We start from the raw sequence: 22,037 nt of genomic DNA on the forward strand, positions 1-22,037 counted from the left end.
GAAGTGAAAATTTGCATCACTGGCATTATTTTGAAATTTATTTGCCTCAGTGCATGATTTTTCGTCATTTTTGGAGGTTATGGCTCAACCATGACGTGATGGATGATTTTTGATACCGAATTTGAATTCAGCGTTCCAAAATCCATATATACGTGTGTCTTGTTACCAGATCCGCACACTTTTTTTGTGTGTGGCTGTGTTATTCAAGTGTTTAAGACTGCATTCTAAAATTCTTTAAATAAAAATAAAATTATAGAATGGACAATTTTTAAAGTAGAAGATTTTCGCATTAAGCATTGTAAACTGAATGATTAATTTAGAATTGAAATATATAACAATTCAATTAATAATGTTTAAAACTTTGGAAATCGAACTTGACAGATAAGTGGTTAATTGTGAAAAAATAGTGTATCTAGTGCGACATTTTTCCAAATAGTACTAAATTAGTTTCATTCCTTAAAAAAACTGTGAAATAGTGTAAATACTTTTGGTAGGTCTGAGGCCTGTACAAAAACAATCAATCTTGCTCTAAACCAGCTGTAATCCATCGTTACGGTTGGAGGGGGGATTTCCGGGTCAGGTCATATTCCGCATTGCTGTTCGCGAAAGATTATATATATACCAGCAGAAAGTTCATCTTTTAGTTGAAGATGTAGCTATTCCATATTTGCTGCAAAAGTTATATTTTTAGTTCAAAATTAAATAATTTGGTTGAAAAATCTTTTTTTGTTGTATAAAACTTACTTTTCTACGTGCAAGTTGAACTATTCTAGTTTTGGTATGTCAATTTAGTTATCATTTGACTAAAAATGTAATTTTTCTATTTTTGGTTAAAGAATAATTTTTTTTTTGTGGAAAAACAAACTATTTTCTTAAACATTCGTTTTTTCCGTGTGTAAACATGTATTTTTCTAACATTTTAACCATTATCATTTTTGTTGAGAATTAATATTTTTAGATGAAAATTTACTTTGTTGAAAACGAGTCTTTTTTTGGTAGAAAATTAATCTTTTGGGTTGAAAATTCAACTAACTGTTTGGTTAACAATTCATATTTTCGTTGAAGACTCATAATTTTAATTAAAAATGTATTCAAATTTACATAGAAAACTTTAGAAATTGGGATAATATAGAAAACCTGAATAAATCGTTATTGAATGATATACTAGTCAGAGAAAAATGTTGTGAAATAAAATGAGAAATTGAATACGGAAAAATGATATAATATTCTTTTTAATAATTTATTTGCCTTGCATTTATATTTATCTTTTTTTCTGTAGTTGCTTCCTTAATCGGAATATATAGTTAGCTATACATTTTGTTATTTGTCTGAAAATGCAATAACTTTGTTAAAAAGTTATCCTTTTTGGTCGAAAATTTAACTATTTCCAGCAGGAAACAAAATTAAGGATGTCCTAGAGACGTCTTTGGGACATCCATAAGACCTCTTTTCTAACATGTCTTTTGTACATTTTAGGGATGCTCTTAAAGCGTCTAATGCCAGTACGAAAAATGTCCCGAGAACGTCTATGTCTTGAACACGTCTTTAGGTCATCTTTAGGACATTGGACGTCTTAGAGTCGTTTATTGGGCTGTCATAGGACATGCTAGAAACATCCAAAGCACGTTCTTGGGATTTTCATAGTATTGTGCTCACTGGGTTGTTCGAAAATTTCTCTTTTTAATTTGAAAATTGATCTGTCTTAGCAGAAATTCAATCTTTCTTACATAGAAATGCAACTGATTGGTTAAAAATTCAACAATATTGTTAAAAAGTCGTCCATTTTGGTTCAAAATTCAATTTTTTTGTTTAAAATTCGTCTTTTTAGGTAGAAAATTTCAGTATTTCGTAAAAAATGTACTACTAATTCCCCCTCTAGAAGAAAAGGGTCCACAGGATTGAGTACGTCAGACAATAGCTGTAGGTAATGAGATCTTGGGATTGAGCCAAACGGATAATGTCTGTCAATCTCCTATGGTGAAGGATATTCTAATCAACCATACATTTTTGCATGCGTATGAGTTGATACAGTATTGCATAATAATAAACATAAGATTATAGCAGTACTGTCAGCCTATTGGCACAGCGGCAGTTTTTACTAAAAGGTACCAATAATTTGCACGCGCGGTACAAGTGATCCGTTCAAATTTTAGATAATTTAAAAATTAAACAAGTTCGTTCACATTAGGGGGGGGGGGGGGTCAACTCCTAAAACCCCCCTTGCATTCACCCTTGACTGTTGTAAAGTGCTGCTCTGTAAGGGGCTGCATATCACGTGACAAGGCCATTTTATTAAATCATAATTTTTTCATAATTTTAATTGAATAAGTATTAGATAATAAGTAAACTGAGACTAAATTAATGCCATGTCACGTGATAAGAATATTCTTATCTGCAATATTGCTCTCATGCATATTGATTCTCGAAGTATTTAAAATTGCAACAAAAAGAAGTATATGTGTGACTTCTATACAAGAATCGCACCATTTTTTTTGTCTGTTATATTGTAATTAAAAAACTTTGAAGTTAGATTTAATTTTTTTAAATGGAAACGAAAATGGTAGTTTTCCATTTTTGTAAAATATTATAATCCTTCTCTGTACACGATTTATTTCCAGGGGCCCTAAGCAAAGTTGCGCATCAGGGCCTCGAGTTGACTTCATCCTGCACTGAAAGATCATAAGCTGACTACACACACTATCGTTTTACATTTATTTACCATTTCCCAAATTATCTCTTATTTATTTTAAGTTTATTTTTTTCATGTGGACAAAAAAATTATAAGTGGGGCCTGGTTTAGTTGCGTATTTCGCACAGAGCATGCCCTTAAGGCTGAGTACAAATGTTCTCCTAAACGGTTCGATATAAGAATTGATAGGTATATTCACAATGCTTTGTTCACATTAGGGTACCCGACCGTAAGCCCTTTTTCATACAACATGTAGATAGATCAGTTGCTGAGATTTTTTCAGCTTCGCGCGCGACCCACTGATTTACTTGCAATTATTTTATTTGTAAATGAAGTTTAATATGATACTGCGATATTCATTTTTGCTTTAATAATAACATTTATTTGTACATTGCTCCGCACGGCTACCCTTTCGAGATGCAGAATAAATTATTGTGCAACACTAAACATTTTTATTTAAGTTTGGAAAAAATATATGAAATATATGAATTGTAATTAAATTGTACTAAAATTAATACAGACTATTCTGAAATTACTGAAAAAAGTTAATAAAAAGAAATAATTACTGAAGCTAATGAAAATAAAAGTTTTTACCATTATACAGTTTTTATTTATTTTTTAATTCTTATTAAATATATAGTGCATTCATTGTCTTATAAAAACTAATTTGTTTAAAATGTCCAAATATTTCAAAATCTAAAAAACAGTTAAGTTTTGAATTTGTTTGTGGAATTTATTTTAATAATAAATCATTAGTGTAAATTTTCAAAGTTTCATAGTAAAAAGTGATTATCAATACATTCTTTGTTGAATCCGTAAACAAATTAAGCCTATTCTTTTAAAAATGCCCAAACTCTTAATTTGCTCATGAAAGTAGTTTCAATAATATACATGAAAATTTAATTATTAGAATTAATCGGAAAGGCGTTCTTAGTTAAATTTGTCAAAATACTGACCCTTTTCGTTGCAAAATAGCAAAACTCTGAATTTTTTATGAAAGTTCTTTAAGTAATTAATAATTCTTCTAAATTTAACAAATAACTTAGGAAAGATTCATCGCAAAAATAATCTTAGTTAATATCGTAAATAAATTGTGTTTATTAATTTTAAAATACCCTCAATTTCAATATTTTAATGAATATTGTTTAAATGATTTATAATTATTATAAATTTACAAAGTATAGTGGAAAATGATCATCGAAAGACATTCTTAGTTCATTCCGTAAACATTTTAAAAATAATTAAATTTTTTTATTAAAACTGTTTAAATAATTAATAGTTCTCGTAAATTTGAAAAGCAGCATAAAAAAGAGTCATCGGATAGACGTTCTTAGTTGACTTCAAAAACAAATTGACTGGTAGGATAAATCCCAAACTTTTAATTTTTTAATTAAAATTGTTTAAATAATTAATAGGTCTTGTAAATTTGAAAAGCAGCATAACAAAAAGTCATTGTATAGAAACTCTTACTTCACTTCGAAAACAAATTGACTTGTAGGATAAAGGTCAAACTTTAAATTTTTTAACTAAAATTGTTTAAATAATTAATAGTTCATGTGAATTTTCAAAGCAAAATAGAAAAGAGTCATTCGATAGACATTCTTAGTTAACTCCGTCAAAAAATTGCCTCATTTAAAAACGGTTAAACTCTTAGTTTTTAAATTGAAATTATTTAAATGAATAATAGTTCTTGTAAATTTACAAAGCAATATAGAAAAGAGTCATCTGATAGACACTCTTAGTTGGACTCCGCAAAGAAACTGGCTCTTAGAAAAAAGGCCACTTTTAGTTTTTTAATTGAAATTGTTTAAATAATTAATAGTTTATGTAAATTTGCATAGGAAAATAGAAAGGAGTCAGCGGGTAGACATTCTCAGTTAACTTTTTAAACAAATTTACTTGTTGAAAAAGGTCAAACTCTTAATCCTTTAATTAAAATTGTTTCAATAATTATTAGTTCTTGTAGATTTACAAAGCAACGTAGAAAAGAGTCATCGGATAAACATTCTTAGTCTTAATTTTTAAATTGAAATTGTTTAAATAATTAATATTTCTTGTAAATATACAAAGCAACATGATAAATTAAATGTATTCTTTAAAAAATAGCCATTTATGAAAATTGTTTAAATAATTACAATGTTTGAAGATTAAATAAATGTTTTAAAAAACATATATGAGCTCCACTCGAATTCGGCACGATCGTTAGGAATCTTTACATCCAATATGTAAACAGAACCCTCGAATGTGCCTTGATGCCTTTTGAGTTAGCTTTGAATGAAATGCAAGTCAAAATTGTACAATTTAAACTCCAGATTCGACTTGTATCCCTAGCATTTACCGCCGCCAAACGGATCACATCAGGGATAGAGCGCACTTCAGTGGAAATGCCTTAGCTTCATAATACGCAGCTCTGTTCTTTACCTAAAAATAATTCTAGATCGCATTTCGGTGCGCATGCATTGCCTTCATAATAGATTACGCTGATCTCGAATCTGATCTAGATTCTGATCTTGATTCTAAAGAATAGGCGGCACGTTTAAATCCATCCAATAGGTGAAGAGATAATGTTGCTTCAGATTTCGAGATATAATCGCAATCTCCTTTTTATGATAGGATATCACGTGTGCATATCCTGCCTCCAGCTCCTCTTCAAATTCATCAGAATAGAAAGACCTTACCTTATGGCATTATATGGATTATAAGCAAGGTGATCGCGTGGTTCGCGGTGGTTATGTATATTCGTCTGGCAGAAAAAATCGATGACAGATCATTGAATTAAAGTTGGGTGCAGAAATATAAACTATTCATATCTTTTAATATATAAAATTTTTGAAAAGAAAATATTATGTGACTTGCTATATACAATATAATTCTTAATCCCTAAAGTTAAAAGAAAATTCCTCGGCCACATTGCCGCAGATTTGTAACATTCAAGATGGCGGACCAAATAGGATGGACGAAAAATGCAAGACTTAACTAATTTATGAAAAACTGCAGTAATTTCGTCAAAATTGCTCGAAAAAAATATAACTCTTCGAATAATTTTGACCATTTTACTGTAAAAGGGATTTCTGAGGTCGTTGATTATATATCTGAAGTCAGATTTGCAAAATTTGAGATGGCAGATCCAATATGGCGGATAAAATTTTCGGAAATTCAATGCGAAAGGTCTAAGTTGAAAGAAAGTTTTTTAGAGATCAAATGTGTTCGTTGCAGACTGCATGTAATTGAATTTCGACTTTTAGGCAGGTTATTAGAATGCCGGTTTTTTAATTTTTCTTCCATTAATTAGTTTCAGTTTGCCCCGGGAAATTTATTCCCCAGTACCTTGTTTTTCGAAGGTTTTCTCCTATCCACTAACTGGAGAGGCGCTCGATGCAGAACTACTAAACTCGTCAAGAATCTGTCTTTATCTATATTTAGTCTGTCGGCAGTCTTTCTCTTTTGTATCTTATTTAAACTATAAACTGATTTGCCTTTAAACTATAACATTTATTTTTTTATGCGGCGTCCAGGGAATTGCATTTTTTGCATTGTCATTAGAGAATTTTTAATTAAAATATTAGGCTATCTTGAATTTTGCACATCTGAACTCAGATTAGCAATCAACGACCCCTGAAACCCCTTTCACAGTATAATGGTCAAAATTATTTGAAGAGTTTTATTTCTTATAACAATTATGACGAAAAAAAATTTTTTTGGTGACTTGCCACGATTTCGGCATCCATTTTGAGTAGAGGAGTGACTTTTTGTAGAAAACACAATACGGCATCAGAAAGTAAACTTCATGACGAATTTTTTGGTGTGTGCTAAAAAATTTTTCTCTTAAAAAAAAATTGACAGGAGGAAGGGGGATGGTTGATAAAAAAATTCCCCAGATCTATAGTAGTATATTTTATATAATATCATTTTTATAGATAGACAAACGTTTATTTTTCAGCCTGCTGGCCTTAAAAAATTGACTTGCTCACACTTCCATTTCTTACAGAATTTTTTACAACTATCTCTTAAGAATTAACATCCATCCACACCTTATATCTAATCCGCTAGGTTTTATAGCCTAGCCTCCTCGCCTCGCACGCATGTCGCTATTTTCTCGCTATGCCTCGCATTTCCAGCCTCTGCCTCCGCGGCTAACACCTAATACTTAGCTACTGTTCACAATATTTACAGTTCTCTTAAACCTGCTTTCTGTCCTATTTACAATTTTCCCTTCTCCATTCCTCTTGCTCTTTCCTTTTCTTCTTCATCTTACCTATAACTCCCTTCACCTATTCTACTGCCCTTTTGTCCCCCCTTTCATGCAATAGTATCGCCATACTTGTCCCACTCCTTTCCACCTCTTCACACTCCTCCAACCAGTCATTAACTTTTGCATCCCCCTTCCCGCCCAATTCACACATTCTCTTCTCTATAGAAAGCCAGAACCAATTAAAATCCTCCATTCAACCGCATCTTATTAACGCTATAATATCCTCACTTCCTTACCTCCCTTCTCACACAAATATTGCGCTCTCTGCCTTGGCATAATCCACATATCATTCCCGCTAAACCTTGACTCTCTTATTCTTTCCTCTCCTTCTGCCTTCTCTATCTCCATGCCATTCTTTTGAACCAACTCATATACCTTCCTTCCTTTCTCGTGGATCCTTCTCACATCAACCATCTGCAATCCATTCGTTCTAAACTCGTTCTTCCTGTCTCCCTCCTGACAATATAGTTCAGCGTATTCCTTGCGAACCCCAGTGTCCACTTTACATACCCCTCCTCTATCCTATTTATAATAGGATTTTTATATAATAACCTTTTATAAATTTCCAAGTTGGCCAAAATCGTAAAACAACGTTAAAAACTATATGATGAATAAAACAACAAACGAAATGCACACTAAATGGTAAGAGGCCGTTCGGGCGTCTGCGAAACTCATCGTTTGGCACAACTTGCACTCGTTAGTCCTGACTGATTCAAATTTACGTCCTGCAAATAATTCTGTGGCGATCGTCCGTGCAAAATTACTCCTTCGCGATAGAAAGGCACACATAGCAAAAATGTACATCCAGTTTCGTAGACCTAACGTCCCAAGTAAATTTATCACCTTACGTAAACTTACTATGTCCCAGCCCGATCGAATAATTTCCATCATCGGACAATGTGATTTTCACAATGTGATCACAAAGTGATTTTCCAGACGACTGCAAAGCGAAGTACAATTGTGTGTGTTAAGGACATATTATGCATATTATGATAATGTTTTCAAAATAAAAAGTATTTTTTTATTAATTTAATAAAACAATGATTTTTTATACTTACTTCATTTCACGTAGGAACATTTCTCATTGCAAAAGGAAATTTCCTTTTTTCTGAAAAAACAACAATATATATTTTTAATATTCAATTTATGAATAAGTAAAAATTAGGTTTTAAATTCGATTTTTATCTTGGAAAAAATGCTTAAAAATAGTTATATTATATAAGTTACAAATTACAAAGCTTACAAAAATTAAGTTTAAATAATAGTTTAAATAAAAATTAAGCTAACACTTAAATTTGGTCTAAAATAATTCATTTAGAAGGAAAAGGATATTTTTGCAACTAAAATATATTAAGAAAAGAAACATTTGTTTGGGTATTTTTTTATTTAATAATAAAATTCTGTGTAGTTCCTCCAAACATTTTTCAGCTCTTCATATACTTTTATATATGATTTTTAAAAATTATTCATTGGCTATAACAATTTTTTCATACACAGACAATTAAAGAAAGATTTCTTTTGGTATTTTTAGCTAATAATTAAAATTGTTTGTGGGTATTTGACACAGTTTTTAATACTTTATCTACTTTTAAATATGATTTTTTAAAGTCATTTATTAGCTTTAACAATTCTCCCAAACAGGCACGTAAACATAACTAAAATTAAAAAGATGTTAACACTTTTCTAAAAACTTTTTTGTGTACAATATAGGTCCTTTTTATATTGTTCATGATGCTGTATTAATTCTTTTTTGAATCTCCTTAATACTCGTCATCCTTGTCTGATTCTTTCAGGTCATATTTAGAACAATTTTAATGCACCTTGATTGTCTTAAAAATGTTTGCAGTATTTTTCAAGTTCTCATTTACACCTCTTATAACCTCTACAGAATTTCAAGTCCGATTTTAATACTCTATAAACTCTGAATAATTTTACATTCTATTTAGATGTTTTAAATGTAAAATTATTGAAATTTACTGCACATTATAATGTGAGAATATATTTATTCAAGTTCTTTTTGGTTGACAGACAATTCAGCATTCAAAATTATTAATTGAATACTGCTACATATTCAAAATGTAACTATTTTACTATATAATAAAATCAATTGTAAATCCTGCAAAATTCAAAAAAGCATCAAACACTGAATATTTTCGAAGTATAGCTTCCCAATGTTTCAAGCCTCTTTCCAAATTAATCTCTGAAGGGAATAAAACAATTTGCTTGAAAAAACCATGAGGGCATTCAAAATTTAATTATTTTATATTTTCTATATAATCATATTTTTCAAGTGAATAACCTATACAATTTAAAATTAGAATTATAGTAATCTTTTTTTATGTGTTAAATCAGGCTTTCAATTTTTTTATAAATAAATAGATATGATGAACAAAATGGCCATTTTTTCAAACTTGTAATTCCCTAAGTTTCATAGAGTAACATTAGTTAAAGATGCTCCAATATTATATAATAAACAAGAAAATTTATTATAAAAAAATTATTTGTTTAGAGAATGTTTTCTACGATTTTGCATAAGTTTACGTCTTTTTAAAGTTATGTTGCAGGAAGTTTGGATAAAAACAATATAATGATGAATTATTTACTTCATAAAACTATTATTGTCAATATTGTAAATAAATTTAGTAAACAAAGGGTTTATTAAAGCATTTTTTGACTTTTCCCACATTTTCGACAAATTTTTCGTTGTCGAATACCCAAATAATGCATTTGTTTATTAAATTTTTTTAAAAGATCATATAATGTATGAACTTATTATGAATTTTGCTGAAATTATAATGAAGTTCCCAATTAAAAATACTGACATAAAAAAACGAATTTTCCTGCCCACAGATGCCGGAATAATGCGTTTGCGTGTTAAATTTGTTTGGAAAAATTGAAATAAAAATAAAATAAGTTTTCCGTTGATAAATGCCCCAGTAATGAATTTGTTTATTAAATTTGTTAACAAAATTATAAAATTAAACAAAAATTATTAATTTTGCTGAAATTATCATGAAGTTTCTAATTTAAAAAGTGGACAATGAAAAAATGAATTTTTATGTCGACAAATGCCTGATAAATGCATATTAGATTTATTTCTAAAAATCGATAAATCTATAATATAATTGATGAGTTCTGGACAAGAAGGCAACAGGCGCTCGAGAACGAGTAAAAGTATTGTCCAGGCTGTGACGTCAGGTATCAAAAGTGAAATTCGAAATTTGAAAAAACAATGTTTTTTCAGATTCAACACGACGTAAGTAATTCGTTTATCAACTAATGAACAAATTTCTTTTTGAGTTTTATTCGTGACACTCAAGCGGAGGCTACAGTATCCAAAAATAGTCAAAAGTTAATTTCTAATGTGTGTTTTTTTTCATCCGAATCGTCTTTGCCCATGCTTTGTTTTGTTCACTTGCTCGCACTAGTCAGCGTTCCGGCGGTGTCCTATGAAAAATTCTGTGGTATCGCGTCGCGAGCTCGTAATAAACTCGCTGTAATTATGGAAATAAAAATCAAATCGAATTGAGATTTTCCAAAAAGTTGGCCAATACATTGGCGGAAAATTCGTTCACTTGAAGTTTGTCGTAGCTCAAACTTCCTCGCTCACTTTTTTAATGTGAAAGCCTAAAAACGTGGTTTTTCATTCGGATTAAAAAAAAAATTAGAAATTAACTTTTAACCCTCTATGGACACTGTAGCCCTCGCTAGAGTGTCACGAATAAAACTCGAAAAGAAATTTGTTAATTAGTTGATAAGCGAATTACTTACGACGAGTTGGATGTGAAAAAACATGTTTTTTTCAATTGAAAAAAGTAAGTTTTTATTTATTTACTGGAAAATTTGCAACCCGAGAGAAAAACTGTAAATGGAGACTCTGGTTCATTTTTCAAGAGCTATCTAACTGTATTGTTGCTTTTTTTCAATTTCTAATTTCACTTTTGATACCTGACGTCACAGCCTGTACAATACTTTTACTCGTTCTCGAGCGCCTGTCGCCTTCTTGCCCAGAACTCCTCAATTATAAATGTTGCTTAAATTATTATGGAGTTTCTAAATGAAAGGACTGGCATTGAAAAAAATAATTTTACTGACAGTAAATGCAGGAATAATGCATTTATTTATTAAATTTGTTTTGAAAAGTATCATAAGATTAATTAAGAAATTATGCATTTTTCTAGAATTATCATAAAGTTGCTCATTGAAAAAATTGATATAAAAAACTTTTCTGTAAAAAAATTCCTGACTAATGAATTTGTTTATTAAATTTGGTTTGTAATTTCGAAAATAATAATCTTAAGAAAAAATCCTTAAACATTATGTTGTTTTTATCAAACTTTCTGTCAATATAACTTTAAAAAAATGAAAATTATGGAGAATCGTAGAAAAAATGTTTTCAAAAAATAATTGTTTATGAATTAAAATTTTTTTATACGGGTTATACGATACAGTAAAAACCTGCTACCTCTATGAAGTTGTAGGCGATGACACTGCCATGAAAATGGATGTCTGGATGATTCGCTTTACGCTTCATTGAGGTATCGAAGCCAGTGAAGGCGCGCTGTCCTGCAGGGGGGCGTTAGGGTGTGAGAATGGAGCCGTAGTGTGTCGACGATGAGTTGACATGGTCCTCATTAAAGTCGGAAAGCCCCGGTATTCAGCTGGTAGGTATCGGGATCATCACCCCCAAAACGGTGGACTAATCTGCGATCAGAACAGAATCCCTAACGCGCGGGTTTAATATCATAGGATGGAAATTTCAACGAAAGAAAAAATTACTCACACTAAACTATTTTAGGGTTAAAAGGTTGAACATTTTTAGGGATAAAGACTGAACAGCTCATAACATATTCATAAAATTCAACATTTTTCAATGCATAATATGACAGATATATACATATTTGAAAGATACAACCCTTTGAAGGGGTAGTTTTTACGGGGATGAATAAGGGTGCGAAATTGTTTTGGTCATATTTGAGTTAAACAGTGAACAGTTAATAGGTTTTGGCACTCTCTTGTATTTTGTAATAATTCAACGTGGTAATTTGTTGAAGGAATTGATATAATTCTGAATACCTTAAATTCAGCAAATTTGAGCTCTTATTTTAAGATAAGAAAAAATGCCACCCTGATGAAGCAATTCTGAGGTCATATTCGGTTTCAGCGACTCCAAAAACATAAGGGTATATTGGTCTCACTTCTGGAATAGACCACTTTTTTGTGGTGCTGTGTAATCAACCACGAGATATCACTGATAGGAAAGTGCTGATTGGAGTGTGCTATATTTGCAATAAACAGGCAATCAAAAAACGTCGAAAGACGAGGAAGAGTTGTGTTTCATGTGAGACGCCTGTTTGCGATGAACTGCTATATCATCAAAGATTGTACCTTACCGACCTCCAAACCATAAAGGCAGAAAATCTACACAATATCGATCAAGTTAAGAATCTTCAATAACAGAAAATGCTTAATGTCTTAATAAGAGTAAAGGTAAAATAATATTTTCAAATTAAAATTATTTCTTGAAAAAAAGATCCTACTCCATCTTCACTCCATTGGGAAACGAACCACAAAACTTCGGACTTCCGGTCAGGTGCTTTTCCAATTAAGCTATTAGAGGGATCAGAATAAGAACTCTTAATTCAAGAAAATAACGCTAATTTTTAGTTAGGGTTAATGGTACAAGTAATTATTTTTTAATTCATCTGCTATATAATCAGAGATTGTACCTTACCGACAGTAGATCAACCCTCTAAACCATGAAGGCAAAAAATCTACACAATATCGATCAAGTTCAGAATCTTCAATAATAGAAAATGCTTAACGTCTTAATAAGACTAAATGGAAAATAATATTTTCAAATTAAAATTATTTTTTGAAAAAAAGATCCTACTTAATCTTCACTCCATTGGAAAACAAGCCACAAAACTTCTGATTTCCGGTCAGGTCCTTTTCCAATTAAGCTATTAGAGGGGTCAGAATAAGAAATCTTAATTCAAGAAAATGACGCTAATTTTTAGCTAGCTGTTAATGGTAGAAGTAATTATCTTTAAATTTATCTTCTATATAATCAGAGATTGTACCTTACCGACAGTAGATTAACCCGCCAAACCATGAAGGCAGAAAATCTACACAATATCGATCAAGTTAAGAATCTTCAATAACAGAACATTCTTAACGTCTTAATAAGACTAGATGGAAAATAATGTTGTCAAATTAAAATTATTTTTGAAAAAAAGATCCTACTTCATCTTCACTCCATTGGAAATCGAACCACAAAGCTTCTGATTTCTAGTCAGGTGCTTTTCCAATTAAGCTATTAGAGGGTTCAGAATAAGAACTCTTAATTCAAGAAAATGACGCTAATTTTTAGGTAGGTGTTAATGGTACAAGTAATTATTTTAAAATTTATCTGCTATATCATCAGAGATTGTACCTTACCGACAGTAGATTAACCCTCCAAACCATGAAGTGTAGATTTTCTAACTTCGAGGAAGGTAGTCTTACTTGAATATAATAATTTAATAATGTGCAGTGACCTTGGTAGTACTGAAACAGATATAAAACGTGCACAGCTACATCGCAAATTTCTTCTTTCCGAGGACGCTCGGTATTACGTCCAAGAATTCAAGAAAATTCGATTAAAAATATATATACTTTGTCACCATTTATAAAATTATTCATATTCACTTCATATAATATTATAACGAACTTTATTTTTATGATATACTGTATGAAAATCATGCTTTTTCTGTCGGGGTACCCGGGTGGTTCCACCGTGCTTTTTTTTTAATTGCAAGATATTTCAAGCTAAAAAATTTCTAAAAATATATGCATTACAAATTTCGATAGAGAATCAGTTAAATCATGCTGATTCGAGAAGCATTCGACCTATCTATATTAGAAAAATAGTTATTTAACAAAACGTATTCCGATGGGTACCCGGGTACCCGGGTGGCAACACAAGGGTTAATATTTGATAGCCTGTTCTCATAGAATTCACCTTAGCGTTTTTTTTCAGTTCAGTGCCCGTGATTGCTGCCTTACCTTCACAGACCCATAGTTCTAATTATGCAAGACCGGTCATTAGCCAGAGCGAGAAAACAAGAGCGCGACAGCAATAATAAAAAATAAAAATGCGATACCTCTTTATGTTTCTTATTTCATAGATCTCACAAGTTACTATTGTCTAAAAAGAAGACAGAAGAACTAAGAATATTTTTATAAATTTTAAAATAGAATAGAAAATTTTTACTTAAAAATAAAATCTGATATAAAACATAATTTCTGTAATGAGGTCTGGAAATTGTTGTCACTCGTTGAAATAATGATTTTAATAATTCAAATATAGAATTTAACTTTGATTCGACATTGGCACATGTGCTTTGAAAAAATGATCAGTCGATGCTCAATAAGCATTAGCTTTTTTAAGTCACCTCACATCCTATCGCCGTTCCCACAGCGACCAGAAAAATTAATTTTCAAAACTCTGAAAAAATCCCTGCCAAATCCTACTTCCCCTAGGTAACGAAATAAAGCAAAACTTATTCTCTTCAGCATTTGACACCGAGTTCTACCCTCGTTCGGAAGTCAGGTGTGCGATCGGAACCTTATGGTTCCATGCTCCGTCTTGTTTGTTCTCGCGCGTCCTATCGCGGTTGCTGTCCCAAAAATCAGATTTTGAATCGACGCAGTAATCCGAGTTTTCAATGAGTCGCTGACAAGGTGAAAATAATAAAAGTTTAGTGCGAACGAAAACCGGAGTGAATAACAAGTTTAGTGAATCAAGAACTAGAAAGTCGAATTTATTAGATTGAAGCTGAACTATTGGTACGAAGAAATAAGCCACGTCTATCCAGTTCTGAGTTTATTCCAGTAGCAGCAACCGGCTTATTTGCAGTGTCGTTGTTTACTCTGCGTGACCACCAGACCCAATATTTTTTAACTGGAATGATTGCAGTGTCATCTTCCGGTCATGGTGAATATAAACTGTTAAATTGAATTAAATCAAAATTCAAAGAGGAGTACTCGACAGATCGGAAGGCTCGCGAGTGGGGCTTGGGTGAAATCACGAGTGAGGAGTGCCGAAGATTTTAGCGGGATCCAGAAAGGTCTGATGCATTATTACATAATATTTACTCGCACCTAGTCTCAATTTCAGAAAAAGCAGCAAGTGCGGTACTCCGACAGGAGGAAGTTCACGAACCACCAAAATATAAAATAAAGAGACTAACGAGAGTTAGTTTGGTCAATTGTTCCTCCAACGTATCAGCTCATTCGCGATCATGTTACCACAAAATTACCCCGATCAAAATCAATGAATAAATTTACAATTTATTTAAGCTTGTTCGTAATAGAAAGAATGTTGGCATCAGTTGGATTGGAACCTCAAACCCCACTCGGCTGCTAATTAAATTAACGTTTATTCCCTTTCCTTAAATTGGTTATTTGGAGATTTTAGTGAATTTTGGAGTTTAAAAAAATCCATAATAATTAATAGATCTTCTTTGGAATTGATTAAAGTTAGTTAATAGAACTCTCAACGCATCTGTGATTATAGGAAAGTGAGAGTGAACTAGGTAAAGGGAAATGCAAAGAGGTTAGGCAAGCCTCTTTGGCCGGCCGATACTCTTTCTAAGAATTAATTAGCAAGCCTTTTCGGCCAGCAGTTGATTTACTTCCGATTAAATATATTCTTTGTATTTAACTAGACTTCTCTGCTTATGCAATAATTGATTCAAAATGCAAAAAAGAATAAGGAAGCCTCCTTGGCCAGCTGACCGTTTTTCAAGGATCACTCTGCAAGCCTTATTGTCCATCGTATGATCGGTTTTGAAATAACTGGCATTATTAACGAAGTTTGAAAAGATCAATTGTTTTCAATGGTAGCTCTAGATTACGAAAATGTCTGATTTGAATAAAAACAAAGGTCAACACCTAGGGGAGGAAAGCAATTACGGGATACAAAAAATAAAAAAAAATTTAACGCGATCGTTTAAGGATTTATCAAAAATAAGATCATTGTGCAGGTAATAAAAACAGTATTTGGACCCTCTGGGAATCCAATAAAGTACCAATCAATCTTCGATTAGTGGACCCCCTCAATTAAAGCCGAAATTTACTTTCAATGAAACTGAGACACCAGAGCAGTTTAATTTCCTATTTAATACTTTGTTAAACAAAGCACAGCAAAGAGTAGAACAGGTTCATAGACCAGTAATTAACTCTGAAAGCAAAAATTAAATTCAAGTCCAGGATCAAATTAAGGTTGTGACACTTTCGTCCGATAGTGAAACTGACTGCTTAATTATCTTAAGTGATTCGAAACCTGCAATTTACAAACAAGAGGAAAGCATTTTCCAAGCTTGCATTAAGCATTAACTTGTTAGAACTGTTGTTACTTAAGCGTTATTAACAATGGTGACGGAGAGAGACAGAGAGCGTAAGGTGTTCATTCAGATAACAAAGTGTGCAGTGACTTGTTGGGTGTAACATGAAAGGAAAAAAAATATTAAGTGCCCAGCGAGATAAACCAAGAGCATCTAATAGGCCTAAATTGTATTTTATTACAAATAAGTCTGTACAACCCATGTAAAAGTATATCGTGCCGTTACATCGTAATGATTGTTTTTCGTTCATTTTTTTGTGATTGTGGGATCTAAACATTGTAGATATATAATAATTCAAAATCGACATTTATATTTATATAACATGGTTGCTAAATGAGTTTTTTTTTTTAGAATAAATAAACCAAGTAGCATTCCCTTGAAGGCAAACCTCCTCGTAATTAGTGCTCGCTAATTATTCCGGGGTTGTGAATTTAGAGAACGCAATTTTGCTATCCTTAGGTTTTCTAGATAAAGGTGTTCAAAACAGTTCATTCATAAAGCTCGATAAAGTCAATCGATATGCTATTGAGGAATATACAAACAATGTGTAATGAAACAAAAATCAATCTAGCATGATGGTTGTAAGTGCCGCGATGGCAACCGCGCTGGAGGCTATGACCATTCAACAAAGCACCTTTCAAATTTCCACGTTTAATGGGAAAAACCGGATTTAAAGGAGTTCCTGCAGGATATAGGTAACGGGGTGGTCTATTTCCCAGAGGCAACGGAACCATCTTTTATTAAAACTGTTCTTAGTAAACTCAAGAGTATTTCTCGTGAAAGTGTTCGCGATAAACAATTCCCAACCCTTAAGAACTTAACAGCTCACTTGAAAATACGCATCGCCCCTACTAACAAGTACCAGTGGTACTTTGAAGCGATCGTGAATCTTCGTGTGCACCAAAAAGAAAGCGTAAGCGATTACTACGATAGGACCTTGGGACTCATTAGTAGAGTGAAACATTCATTAGAGGAAAAGTACTCGGGTCCCAGTAATAACACATCCATGATGATAAAGCCACTAATAAATTGTGCGCGCGATGCCCAGTCCCTATACCAGTCACCCAGTCCCTATACCCCGACACCCAGTCCCTATACCAAGCTTATGTAGGGCGTCGATAAATCTAATCGACAAGAAAACGCCCCAGGCGAAGCTACTTTAACTATTCCTAATATCCAGTACCCCCCTTCTCTGCCTTATCCACCTTTCCCTATTTCACATCCAATGTACCCCAATCCATACGTACAATATCCATATTCACCCATGTAATCACCTTGTTACGGATACCCTTACACTATGCCATACCCGCCTTCATCACAGGGAGTAAGTGATAATTCCCTATGGCCTCCGATCCTGTCATCTGCCGAAGTAAGGCCAACGTCACCCAAACCAATGCATTTAAAATTTAAGAAGACCCGTCGTAGGGGAAGATTCTATTTATGTTTCTTGTATAAGGCCTGAAGTGGCAGAAACCCATGTGACCGTGTAGGTACAGATACTCAGATTTGTTTCAGGCCTAACTTCCTCGTAATTATATCAGAGCCGGATACCATTACTCAGATACCATTTGTCGATCCTTAATTTAGAAAAGTACGACAGAGTTAAAAAGAGAAATTAAACGTTTATCTCGTACTATGAAAATACAAGCTCGGGTAAAAGAAACCGGTTGCAATTGATTTAAAAAATGAAAAACGATTAGAAGGACATCTGTCACAAGTATTTCACGCCTCCCGCACCTGACTGGTATTTTGGAAACCGAAGAATCCGACGGTGATTATAAACCACCGGCACATTATAAAAAGTCAAACTTGGACCAAAGTAGTATTGCCATCCGAATCCGTCTACGAGGTCGGTTGCAGGAAGAACCTGCGAGGTCTTTATCTGTTCGTGACAACTCAAAATCCGATGATGCGTTCTCAGAAGACAGCGATGATTCCGATTCACCAGTCTAACGAAGGGAACATGCTCACAAGTGCAGAACCCACTTTGGTGCCTCAAGTTGAAAAAGCTGCACCTGAATGTGCACCGCCGTATCTCCATATCCCTTGGTTTCCAACTCTATGTAGTAAGACAACGGACGTATGCATAGATGGTGCATGTGCTTATAACAGCGAAGGAGAACCAGAAAGAGGGGTAGGAGTTTGGTTTGGCCGGGACCATCCTTCGAATACATCAAAACCGGCGCAGGGTCGCCAAAATAATAACTCGGCTGAAATACAAGCCGCAACCGATGCTGCACAAAAAGCACTTGAAAAGGGAATAGGAAAACTGAGCATCTTTATCGGTTCAAAGTTTCTCATAGACAGTTTCCCTCGAGGACATCGTCAATATTAGCCCAGACTGTACAAGTAGTGTAGATACTAGTGATGGCGAAATTAATGATAAATCGCCTAAGTACAATTCTCACACATCCACACTGGGAGTTGCCATACAAACGTCCATTGCTGAGTTCGATCAATCCATGACTAACCATCAGTCGTACTTTTAGAACCTGTAAGGCTGATTATATAGTATTGACACAGTCCAAATTAAAATCACAGCTGTATCCAAAGGTGAGCAAGATCAAGAGCTCTTACTCCATCTGAAAAATATGGAAGTTCACTGAACTGGATGATCCACTCCCTGAGAGGGTTACTAAATGTCTAGCATCATTTCAGAATCATTTTCAGCAAATAAATAAAATCGACTCAAGGGACCCCGTTTTAGAGCCCTTAAAAACACAAGAGCCTCCTGTGATCTCCGAGGTTAAGAAGGGAAATCGCTACAGTACAGTACAATTCAGAGATTTACCTCAAATTATGGGATCCTCCATCGTTAGGCAGCAACCGTCCATTCAGTCTTTGTCTGATTCTCCTCTCACGGTTCCTATTTCCTTCGCTCGGTCTACTCCAGAACGCACAGAGGAATATATCGCAGCCCCCTAGACTGGTACAAGACTGAATAAGCCAGGAAAAAGGCTTGTAGACATAACGCCTATGGGCGGATCTGCGCAAGAATCAAGGGTTCCTGCATTTGCCCCAATGCTAGTTACAACATGGAAGCCCTTACAACTCGAAATGTCTTACATCGACCATCCTACTACCTCGCCAGAAGAGGAAATCGAACAAATCCAATCGATTGTTCTACCAAACGAAGAAAAGTCAAATTCGCAATCCTAGTGTATTCTCCATGAGTGGACTCAGCCACTAACGTATTGACGTGATCACTATGCTCACTTCATGGCGGAAGATAGTGAAACAACAAATCCATTTTTTAAACTACTTATTGCCATTGATCGTGTCAATCCTCAAGATTTGTGGGGAAACGGCCTCAAAAAGGACAAATTTTAGTAACTGCATCCAGTAAGTATAAAACATACTAGACAGTCGCTAAGAAAAATAGTTTCGATGACATCGATTGAAGGGGTTTTATACAAGGATTAAGAGAATTGCAGAAAGCTTTAAACCAAGATCAGCACGGATCATTACGCATGGCAAATTCAGGCGACTTGCTAGATACTTTGCCGCAAAACAAGTTAGCCGAGTTTTTAATTGACGTATTCCGGGCTGGTCCACCTACGATAACGTTGCTTCCGAGTATCATGATGGTCTTCTTTGCGGATACAAGGATATAACTGAGACCTACAGTCGTCTCCGAGAACGTTATATGTGGCCAGGAATGCGACAAGATGTGACTAATTACATCCAAAAATGTAATACTTGTCTCGAAAATAAATTAATGCGGACCCGCATACGCGAGCTGATGGTTATTAACGATACCCATTTAGAAGTACATGATACGGTTTCTCTTGGTACGGTTGGTAAACTAGGAATTGCACCTCAGGGTAATAGGTATATCCTTGCCCTACAGTATAATTGCTCAAAGTTGGGCATCACGGTACCTATTCCAGATTTAAAAACTAACACGGAGACTCATGCCGTTGCACAAAACCTATTCGCGCAATGTGGGTCTCCTCGCTGCATCCTAACGGATTGCGGAGGAAGTTTCATTAGCCCAAGATTATGATGATTGGGATAGGCTGTTGCCTTTTGCAATGTTCGTATAAAATACCTCTGTCCATGAATCGACGAATTACACCCCGTTTGAATTACTCGATGGACATATTGCGCGCATGCCAAGCTCATTCCCTCCTATAGACAAATTGGAAACTTATGGATTATAGCTTCTTGATTTAATGATTCGACTGATTCAAATCCAACAGACAGCAGCTCGAAATATGATCAAAGCGAAAGAACGCTCAAAATTACGTTATGGCGAGAAGGCATGGCCGTTGAACGCAGCCATCGGAGATAGAGTGATTGCCTTCAAAGACGTGCGCGAAAATAAGTTTGATAAACGGGAAACTTGAGCTTATACTATCGTGGGCTTCACCCAGAATAATAATGTAGTTCTCGAGGACGCTAATGGTAAAAGATTCATCTAACATGCGGATAAGCTCTTGGTCACTCATTGTTAGGACTTTCATTTCTGCCGTATGTATGAAACGGTGCACCACTCACGTTATAAAATGTATAAATTTAGTACAATCATTGCAGATTCGTTTGATATCTCGGTGTTCTAATAAGAATAACACGCATGTATAATCACGGTCATCAAAAGGGTTTATTAGTCCACACCATTCTCTGGATTGCTCATACTGCGTTAGGAAACACCTATAAACATCGTGAGTTCCAGTCGCGCACGGCAATGTACTACGAAGATCAAGGACCAGTGCGGATACAGATCACTAAAATTGGCGTATCAACACGTTCTTGCGTGTGGATAAAATCTACGTTTCCTTGGACTACTACCAAACCAGGGTCAAAATACTACCAAGATTCTGTCGGCCTGCGGTGGAAGCAGAGTGTGGCCAAATTATCGCCAACTAGGATATCCGGACTAACTAAGGCGCAGATACCCAATTGAATGATATCATTTATTAGGAATTCGAGGAACTAACCTATAACTAAACAAAGAAACTACCAATCAAGTTACCAGCTGGGATGCGGACACAAAGAACTTCACCAATGTTAGGATTCTTAGACGGAGTGATTGAACCTGTAACCGGATTACTTACGTACGATGATGGTCTAGTTATGCACAATAAAATCAACGACCTCATTTATATCCATGATCATGTTCCCAAGGCCACTTTCCCAGTACTAGGTCTACGCAATAGCATTAAGGAATTATCTCAAGTTGCCACAATAACTGTATTTTTTAACAATGGTACTCTCCAAGTAGTAATGGATATCCCATTGATAGGTAAGGCAGAGTATACTCTGTATAAATTACAGGCTTTACCCGTGTATCAACCTCTTCTGAGAAACGGATCCGGAAAAGCCTACATTCAATCACCTTTCACGCATACAGCCGTAGAGGATAACCAGCCTACTTACATGCTTTCATTCAAGAAAATCGTGAATTTTGAACGCAAATATCAACTCGCGCTTAAAGATGATTGCGCGAATCGTGAACTATTAATAATTTTGAGTATGTTATTGCGAAATGGTAGAAATAACGTGGGTCCGCGCGGGTCCCGAAGTCAGTCAAAAGGTTGGAGAGTTCTATTCCTTTTCAGAGCTCAGAGGGTGGGTCACATTTGAAGTTCTCTCTGCGTTCATAGGATTTCAAGCAGGGTGTTGCATCCTCTAGCAACGTTTGATAGGTAAAACAAAAGCAATCCTAAATTTGAAAAGTTTTCTGATGTTTTTGTCTACTGGCCGT

General features: G+C 34.1%; 2 protein-coding genes across 3 annotated transcripts in view; both read left to right on the forward strand.

Annotated features, from left to right (window-relative positions):
* The window catches only part of LOC117182322, a 305,836-nt gene that overhangs the window by 168,733 nt on the left and 115,066 nt on the right, over positions 1-22,037 (forward strand). The gene's annotated exons all lie outside the window — the stretch shown is intronic.
* LOC117181298 (ribonuclease H1-like) lies at positions 18,294-18,665 on the forward strand. The gene has a single exon (XM_033373858.1). The coding sequence runs from the start codon at positions 18,294-18,296 to the stop codon at positions 18,663-18,665; it is 372 nt and encodes a 123-aa protein (XP_033229749.1).

This window comes from Belonocnema kinseyi, chromosome 10 (assembly GCF_010883055.1).
Source record: "Belonocnema kinseyi isolate 2016_QV_RU_SX_M_011 chromosome 10, B_treatae_v1, whole genome shotgun sequence".
NCBI classification, from domain to species: domain Eukaryota; kingdom Metazoa; phylum Arthropoda; class Insecta; order Hymenoptera; family Cynipidae; genus Belonocnema; species Belonocnema kinseyi.